Genomic DNA, 9,642 nt, shown 5'->3' with positions numbered 1-9,642 from the left:
GCTTTAAAATCTCCCATTGCAACACTTCTATCCCTTCCCTGTGTAGAGCCAAACCTACCCAGAAGGATGGCTGCAACTGTTTTGGGGTAGTGGTGTAACTAGCAGGTAGATTCTCAAGTTGTTATTAAGATGAAAGATGGGGGACCAGTGAAAGTCTTTACTGCAATATTTTGTTTGAAAAACAGTCTAGTTAGTTATTCAGTATGTGAACTGTTCCAGTGTGTCACTTGGTGGATGATGAAGAATGTCATTGCTATGATTAAAAAAAACCAAACTATCAAATAGTTAGCTTGATAAACGTTATGCTAGTAGTTGTAGTCAGGAGAGGTTTGGATCTGGTTTTGCTTTATCTAAATAGCAGTTTACTCACCCATCTTATGAGTTAAGTGCAGGAACAGAAGCTGTTAGATGGAGCTGTGAGGTGTTCCATCCTGGATATGCAGTATGAGAGCATTTCGGTCTTGTTTTTAGGAATCCCTGGCAATGCTGGGCTGAGGGGAATCATTGGGCCACCAGGATCTCCAGGGCAGGCAGGATCTGTCGGATTCCCTGGAGCTCGTGGAACAACAGGACCTAAAGGTATATCTGGAACCTGCACATGCAAAGAGAAATGGGGTCAGAAAACCAGTGTTTTGGCCAAGATTGTCACAGCAGGCAGGCAGCACTTTTATATGTGGGCCAGCTGTGCATGAGAAATCAGCTCATTTCTGGGCAGTGTTAGTGCAGGCACCAGCTGCTAGAAATGAAGAGAGGAGTGGTTTGAAAGAGAGGCACTCACTTGATTTGGATCCCTAATGGGTGTTCGTGGAGGGTAAAACTGGTAAGAGTGGTTGGAAGAGATTCTATGAAGGGGGCCTCTGTGAAGGATCACTTTATATACTGTGTTTCCCTGTGCTTCACATTTCTCTTACGTGTTGTAGTCTCCATGAAACGTCCTATGCATTTCCACTCAACTAGGTTATTTGCTTATTTGCTCATTTATGTGTTCCTAATGTCTCTTCAGGGTTTCATGGATTTCCAGGCTTAAATGGTCTGAATGGCTTGCCGGGAACAAAAGGGTCTCCTGGAACACCAGGTAAGGGAAATGTGTAGTAGAAGTGTAAGTGTCATAGTTGGGGAAATGGATACACTGGTTCATCATGAGAGTAGTATTCCTCAAAAAATTCTTCTATTTCACCCAGTTCTGAATTTAGTTATAACCTTAAAAAACCCCCTCAGGATACTGAATGTACATGAACAAATTCTTCTTTAATGCCAGTAAGAATAAGAAGTAATTTCACTGTGTAGTGAAGAGGCTTTTCTGGTCATGGTTTTCCTTAAATTCTTGAAGGACTGTGTTACTGCTGTGAAGTTGTTGGAGTGAAATCATGAAATTCTTCCATTTCTAAAGGATGTTTGATTTTAGCAGGGCAGCATAAAATGCTTGCTTTGGGTGGGCTTAGCGATGGCATGTTTCCTTACTGCCCTCATTATATGGAACTCAGGAAAGGCATCTGTAAAATCAGAAGCTGATTTCTGTGATTAGATTCTGGATTCTGCTTTTGGGAAGCTTCTGCTGGATTTTTTTATAATTTTAACAGTATGAAATAGAATGTAGTTCTGTTTTGCAAATAGTGTTTTGCTAAATGTAAGGAGGTGGAGAAACTTTACCGAAGAGTCTCGTGGCAGTCATCTCGTAAAGCAGGATTTAAAATTTGCAGTACATATTTTATGCATGAAAATGAACAGTCTTGATGTGTAGAACTCAAATGATGCCTGCATTTTCTCTGATTAAACATTCTGCATTGGAAAGTAATGATGTACAACATACAAATCCTTCATAATTTTCTTGTCTGAGAGAGCTGTTTAGTATTTACTCTTACCAGAGTGACATGCTGAACAATCTCCCTGCAGCTCTTCCTGGCAGCCTCTGCCCTGCACCACTTGTGCCTCAATGTGTCTTCTGCAATAGTCTGTGGGAACTGTCTCTCCATGTGTTGGCACATGGAACCTGCTAGATTATTTAAAGAGCAGAAGTTTGAGTCTGTGTTGCATCCTCTTAAGAGCTATAGCATACAGACTGGCAGGAAAATCCTGTCACAGGAGTTCTCTGTTCACATCCTTGTGCACGTGAGGAACCAAATGTTTTTCTGTTGCTCAGCTGAAAACAGCAGAGAGAGTAGTAAATGGCTACTTTTTGTTATAACTCAGTTTGTGTATTAATTTAACTGCTATTAGGCAATTTGAATAAGTCCTCTTAACTTTGTTAAACATGTTTAATTAGGTCTGAGTGAAGCTGGACTGAAAGGCCCTGCAGGTCTCCCAGGTCCAAAGGGTGAAGAAGGTTCTCCAGGCTTGAGTAGAGGAGCTCTAGGATTCCCTGGACCAAAAGGCTCATCAGGAGACATGGGTAAATACTAATGTTCTGAAAGCCTGTCAGGATTAACCAGCAGCTCAGGTTAATGGGTTACATGGTCAGCAGAATTACCAAAGAGAACTCCTGAAGCCACAAAGGTTCTTAGTAGTTTGACAGGTAAACATTAAATCTGTGATGTGGCTATGTATTTGAGAAACAGTTGGTTACACCGTTCTTACAGAGTTTATACCTCACCTCAACAGCTGAATATGTAATATTTCCCCTCATGTAGTGAGATATGACTTTGTTCTCCTCAATATAAACACTACTCTGCCACTACTTCTTTCCATGTCTGAAGATCATTAAAGATCTTTGGCTGCTGTCTCACTTTGTGTTTCTTATTCTAGGTCCCCCTGGTCCTGTGGGTCTGCCTGGCTTGCCAGGAACACCTGGAGCTTCTCTTCCTTCTGATATACGTGGGAGACCTGGGGATGCTGGCCATCCAGGAATTGATGGGAGTTCGGGTATGAAGAGAGAGGCCTTTTAAGGAAAGTGGACTAGCTAAGGGGATTTCTGTTTCTTTATGTGCTTCCTTTAAAGAGCTCTGAGGGGAAATTAGCTGAGTAGTGTGACTTTAGTAACATGTGGTTTAGATCAGGAACTGAGAATGAGGAGGTCTGTTTTCAGTTCCTCCTATTGAGTCCTGATTTGATTTAGCCTGTTCTTAAAGCTCTAGATCGTATTCATTTCACCTGTTGTGGCACCAAAGACAGGCTTAGGTGCTAAAGTAGATACTTGAGTCCAGTGTGGTGTGTCTAAATTTGGACACCAGCTGCATTTGGACTGTGTTTGCCACAGCTGTATTCATAGGCTCTGTGTAAAGTTTAAGCTGTGTGAGCTGCGAGGTAGCACAGCTTCATTGCTACTTAGAGGCACTTGCCATAGGGTCAGCAAGTATAGTTTGTAAGATTTGTCATGATAGTATTGACACCCATTCAATACCTCACAGCTTTGTCAGAGAGGCTGAGACTCTAGCCCTTTCCCCAGCCAAGGATTTGAAGCCACTGCTCTCGTTCTACTAGGGAATGTCCGAGTCACCAGGATAACTACCGGGTAGGGCAAGGGCTATGCTTAGATCTAGAATTTGAAGCTAAATTACTGTGGTTAAAAGGATTTAAATGTTTATGACACCTAAGTGAGTGAATGGGATCTAATTCTCTTCTTTCAGGAGGAGGACACCCCTGGAAATATAAACACCTAAACAACGACTGTCCTCCATAAAGATGTACTGGGGATAGCCCCAGCATTTACTTTGCTCGAAGAGCAAGTTGTGATAATCACCACTGTGTTCCGTAGGTCTTCCAGGTCCTCCAGGACCACAAGGGCCCCCTGGCCCAGCTTCTGACCAAGGTGACACAGGCAGTCCAGGTTTCCCTGGTGTTACTGGCTTGCAAGGTGTTAAGGGTGACGAGGGGCCCACTGGTCCAGTTGGACTCCCTGGAGCATCTGGATTCAAAGGTAATCTTGTCTTGAAAGGGTCTGGGTGTGGTTTGGCATTTTGAGAGTATGAATAGCTATTGTGTGGTTCATGTGACTGAAACAAATCCTCATTCAGGTGTAAGCACAGCTGAGTTTGTTTTACTGACTCCAAAAGCAGCAAAGTGAGGCCACCTCCAGGTGCTCCTCTCCTCCCCTCTTGACCCCTCTCCTCCTCACTTGTCGACTCCATTTACCAACTTGGATATGTTTTCTAGGCAAAGATTGGAGATGCTGTTTCATCCTACTTATGTATGCTCAGAGGCATAGTGTGGTGGATTTGAGTCTCCACAAGAAGCTAAGAGAATTGTAGGAGTTAAGAGATCTTGTTCTGGACTAAGTCTCTCTTTGGTCTCTGCCAAAGGAGGCTAGAGGACAGCTGCAAACAAGAACTCTAGTAGCAAGGTTTCAAAGAAACTGCACAGCTGAAAAGCCAGGAGAGGATGGAAAACCATAGCCAGTTGAAGAACTGTATGCTGTCTTTGTAGGCTGGCAGATTCTCATCCCTCTGTGCTGTGTGTAAAGCTGGATTCAAAATAGGTGTGTGCTCCCCAAACACTGTGCATGGGTTACACAAGGAAGGGGAAGAATACTTTCAATAAAGTAATTAGGTAGGAGTGGAAATTCTTGTCTTGAGGCTCTTCTAAACAGCAAAATGGGTATATGGTTCCTTAAGTGTCATGGTCTCCTCCATCTCAAAGGTGAAATGCTGTTGCTATTGCTGCCATCAGTGTTTCTCAGCACCCTATGCTTAGCTCTGGAGTTCTTTACCTGTGTATCTCTGCAGGTATAAGAGGTGAGCCTGGCCTTATGGGGATGCCAGGTAAAGATGGACCCCTGGGGGATCCTGGTTATCCTGGGCTGAAAGGTGAAATGGGCCATAGAGGTGAGTGCTGGAGAGCTTGAAAAGCTGTACTTTGTTGCAGGTACTTTGGGATGGGGAAAATTTGAGAGCTCCCTTAGTGGGCTTATTTGGGGACATTATTTAAAATAAATTAGGAAGAGCTTGTATTTTTACAAAATACCCAGTGCTGATGTACTAAGGCAGTCTTAATTTAGCATACCTCTACTTGTACTTTGTGTCAGTATTATCCTCAAAACTGTGTATTTTTGGGGAGTACTTACACTGTCATCTGCACTATATGCAGGTCTCCCTGGCCAACAAGGGGCTCCAGGTATAACCCCACAGCCAGAAGAAGTCACAGCCCCTGCAGGCTTACCTGGTCTGCCAGGAATTGATGGTGTCCCTGGCTTTGATGGAGATCCTGGTTTCCAGGGCCCAGCTGGAAAACCAGGTAAAAATTATGCTCAGATCACTGAAATGCTAGCCTTCTGGAAGAACAGCACTGCTTTCTCAAATGCATTAGGAAGGCTTACAGGATTTTCTAATAAAGGAAATAATTCTAGCAAAGTGCATATCATGTATTTGATAAATTCCATTCATTTGCTTTTACAGTGTTTTTTAATTAGGTTTATCTCCACCGCTCAATCCCTTACTAGACAATCAGATTGTGTGGAACCCCTGTATGGAGTTAGTTGTTTGTAACCACAGCTGTTGAAGAGTGAACTTTCAGCATGGCTGGTGATATCATATTCCTCTTCTGGAATATGTTGCAGGAATGAAGGCATTAGTGTGAGGAAATGATGTTGCTAATGGTGTTTAATTTCAGGTACAAAAGGTCTGCCAGGAAGATCTGGTTTGAAAGGACGTGATGGTTTACCTGGATCACCTGGCATAGCTGGGGATCCAGGACCTTCAGGTGCTCCAGGGCCACAGGGATTTGAAGGTAATTTTATGATTTGGGCAGCACAGATCAGAAAGAAGAAATCAGTAGAATTCCATTTGCCTACAAGTTCTGCAGAGACCCTCCCCAGCACTCCATTACCTTAGGAAGGCTAGCAGTATATACAATCTTCTGTCTTGTATCTGCAGTGAAGTAAATTTAATCTTAATGAGGAAGACACATGTCATTGTTGTCTATCACTGCTAGTGTTTCATTATGTATAATTGTGAACAGCTTTTGGTATTAATGTTTTGTGGATGTGGGAATCACCTTGAAGATCTAAAAAAGTGCTTTGATATTTGCAGTGAACTCACAGTGAACTGTGAGAGCTGGATACTAGAGGAAAGGCAGTGAGAGAAGGTTTGAATTCTGCCATAGATTTGTTGTACAACTTTTGGCCTTTCTGTGTCAAAAAATATCACCATGAAGAGCACTATAACAAAAATTAATTTATTTTTAGTTGGTGCTTTGAGTTTCTCAGAATTATTGTACTGTGAGATACATGCTAACACATTGGCACCAGAGTTGTTGGGCAGAGAAGGAAAATTAAATGAGGTAGGAGATGGGTGAGTGCTACTGTGAAATGAACTGGTAAGTCTGGTCATTCGTACAACAACCATCAAAACTTGAACTCCTCATTCTACAAGACTGACGTAAACACAATGAGAGCAGATATAGAGCCAGTTTATGTCCACACTGCGTATTAGTAATAGTAACTCCTTTTCTATCTTGCAGGTGTTGCTGGAAAGCCAGGCTTACTTGGTTTGCCAGGAATGCCTGGTCGGAGCGTGGGTGTTGGATATACCTTAGTGAAGCACAGTCAGTCAGACCAAATCCCACCTTGTCCCATAGGAATGAATAAACTCTGGGATGGCTACAGCTTATTGTATGTGGAGGGGCAGGAAAAGTCACACAACCAGGATCTTGGTGAGTTGACGAGATTCTTTGAGGCATAAACAGTGTAGGCCAAAATCCCATCTCAAATGAGCAATCTTCATTGGCATTGCAGGTAGTTGTAGTAGAGGTGGTGAAAGTCTGCTTGGCCAGAATTTGTGCTGGGAGCAGTGTCACTTGTGCCATCCTCCAAATTTCATGTCTAGTGCATGTGAGCTGCAGCATTTGGCAGGTACTTGCTATGACCACTTCTCCCATTTTTCTAGGTTTTGCTGGCTCATGTTTGCCTCGCTTCAGCACTATGCCTTTCATTTACTGCAACATCAATGAAGTCTGCTACTATGCCAGCCGAAATGACAAGTCCTACTGGCTCTCCACCACTGCTCCTATCCCCATGATGCCAGTGGACAGTGTCCAGATCCCACAGTACATCAGTCGCTGCTCAGTATGTGAAGCACCTTCCCAGGCTGTGGCTGTGCACAGCCAGGACATCACCATCCCACAGTGTCCCCTTGGCTGGCGCAGCCTATGGATAGGATACTCCTTCCTTATGGTAAGGATACTACTGCTAATGCAAAGGAAGCTTTATACATTTCTAGATCTCCTCTCTGACCATGGAACTGAGACTGTATTCTATGAGTTGCTTAGAATAAACAAGAACCCCTGTAGCTTCTTGCCGTCTTTATCAGCTGGCCTGCTGTAGCCTTTCTGAGTTTGTTCCTGTTTAGCTCGCCACCTCACCTGTACTACTCATGTTCAGCAGTAGCATTTATGCACTAGTTCTGTATTGCCACAGATATTCTTTGTTGTCAAACCTTTTAATGTGGAAATGCTAATTAAGCTACAGCATTGTCTTAGTCCCCTCTGTCAGCGGAAAAAGTAGAACTAGTTGAGAGGCGTCCCTGCCCCCAACAGGGACGTTGGATTAAATGATCTCTAAGGTCCCTTCCAGCCTAGGCCATTCTATGATCATCTCAAACATTTTCCATTGAGCTTTCCTAGCAGCTCATTAATGTAAGATTGTTAGAAAAGCATGAAGTCAGCATTGTTTTTTCTAAATGTTCCCAGCTTGCAAGTGAAAAGTGGTTTTCTGCTATACCAGGCCTGTATTATTCACCCTAAGTACATTCCTCTGCTTCTTCACCTCTAGCCCTGACTCAGAGGACACATACACATAGACAAGGTATAATTTTGGTTGCCTGTTTGGCTAACTTTAGCAATGGAACTGGAGGACTCTTCTGTTTACCTCCCCTCCTGCTCCTCTGAACTCATTTCAATGGACATCTTTCTTTCAGCATACTGCAGCTGGTGCGGAAGGTGGAGGTCAGTCCCTCGTCTCACCTGGCTCTTGCCTGGAGGATTTCCGTGCTACTCCATTCATTGAGTGCAGTGGTGCTCGGGGAACATGCCATTACTTTGCAAACAAATACAGCTTCTGGCTGACAACAGTTGAACAGTTGCAGCAGTTTGTCAGCGCTCCGCCCTCAGAAACTCTGAAAGCAGGACAGCTTCGAACAAGGGTCAGCCGTTGCCAAGTGTGCATGAAGAACTTGTAGTAACAAAAACATAGTAACATTAACAGTCTGTTACTTAAGACTAGACATCACTGATGTGAAGAAGGATAAATTCATAAACCTGTTTTGTGTGTGGTTAATGTGTGAGCAGACAGCCAAGACAGCCCGAGTTCTATGAAAATTGAGGCTTGTGTCCAGGAGTTTGACTGCAGACAGAGGAGGGAGAGACTCATGCTCCGAAACCTCTGTTTTTTGTGGACTATAATATTATGCTTTTACTTCAATGGGGTTTTTTTCCCCCTTCGTGGGTGGCTACCTCAGAAGGTATCTGTGAGTTACTTATTCAGACCAAAGAATAACTGATGTCTCATGTTACACCACTCCTTTGTCTGAGGCACCTGCCACTCATCAACAAGATTCAAAAGTTAAGCTTTTTATCTCTGCAAAGTGTATTTGGTCTAGCATAAGGGAACAAAGAGTTATTTGCCTATGAAATACAGAGCTAGCTAAAATTTATCAGTGTATTGTAGGTGACGTAGAAACACTAAGCTTTACTGTTTGGTAACTGACTTCCTTGAGAAGACTGAATAATTAATTTCTTTAGTTCGTCTTATTAAACAGATGGGACATTCTTTCTTCCAGTGATAGCTAATCAGTTCTAATCCAGACTCTCATCAATGGTTGACTTTAAAGAGCTACCCTAGTGAAACATAGAATTTTTGATGTGAAGATGAATCCAGAACACCTCTAACATTTTTTACAGATTTCCACTGAAATATATTCCAGGTAAAATGTCTACTTCATGGTCTGTGCTTATCTTCTTTCAGTCCAATGATGTGCAGACACCAGAAACATTTCACTACTATAAATGTAAATTTCCTTTCTGAGGTAGCCTTGGCACACTTGTTTTGTAGTTATCCAAGCTGCGTGTGTTTGAAAAGTAGAGGCTTTACTAGATAGCATGCAAGCTTATGCAAACACAGAAGTAATCACTTAAGTGATGTGTATTTTTTATTTCTGCAGGCATGATGTGTTGCATACTTCTTCCTCTGGGCTTTATTTCTGTTAGTTAAAAAAATTGTATTCCTAGTGTATGCACTATTAACTAGCCACACTGTTTCAAGGCAGAATTAGGGAGAAGTGCTAGCAATTGTATTATCCTTGTATATTTTGAGGGAAATCCATGAAAGAGGTATGCTAATATATATAGCAAATTCATTTAGTTGGGCTGAAGTTATTTTACCAATCTCTCTAGAGTGAAGCATATGAAATCCTTATATATTCACATTCCAGGAAATTTGAAAGAAATGCCTTGCAAATACACTATCACCTTGGCTTAAAAATCTTTAAGATCAAATTATTCAGAAAATTATTATTAATGCAAGACTGAGAGGCTATTTTGAAGTATTGTTTCTTTACTAGATTTTAGAGTTCTAGCTCTATCCATGCTTACTTCTAAACAGATAATATTTTTACCTTTAATGATTATTTACATGCATAATATAATATAATATTGTCTTCCTAGATCACAGTCAGAGCTCTGCACGTTCTGGAGTTGAACCATACTGTAGACAAGCAG

General features: G+C 42.2%; 1 protein-coding gene across 1 annotated transcript; it reads left to right on the top strand.

Annotated features, from left to right (window-relative positions):
* Positions 1-471: 471 nt before the first annotated feature.
* COL4A6 (collagen, type IV, alpha 6) lies at positions 472-8,105 on the top strand (the record flags this gene model as incomplete). Its single annotated transcript, XM_009875652.1, has 11 exons — positions 472-579; positions 1,004-1,075; positions 2,264-2,389; positions 2,743-2,859; positions 3,701-3,853; positions 4,659-4,757; positions 5,020-5,166; positions 5,542-5,658; positions 6,391-6,582; positions 6,816-7,102; positions 7,845-8,105. Coding segments are annotated over 11 exons (1,679 nt in total), but the record flags the coding sequence as incomplete, so codon positions are not given.
* Positions 8,106-9,642: the final 1,537 nt, after the last annotated feature.

Source organism: Apaloderma vittatum, unplaced genomic scaffold, assembly GCF_000703405.1.
Source record: "Apaloderma vittatum isolate BGI_N311 unplaced genomic scaffold, ASM70340v1 scaffold22318, whole genome shotgun sequence".
NCBI lineage: Eukaryota > Metazoa > Chordata > Aves > Trogoniformes > Trogonidae > Apaloderma > Apaloderma vittatum.
This window is presented reverse-complemented; position numbering and strand designations above follow the sequence as displayed.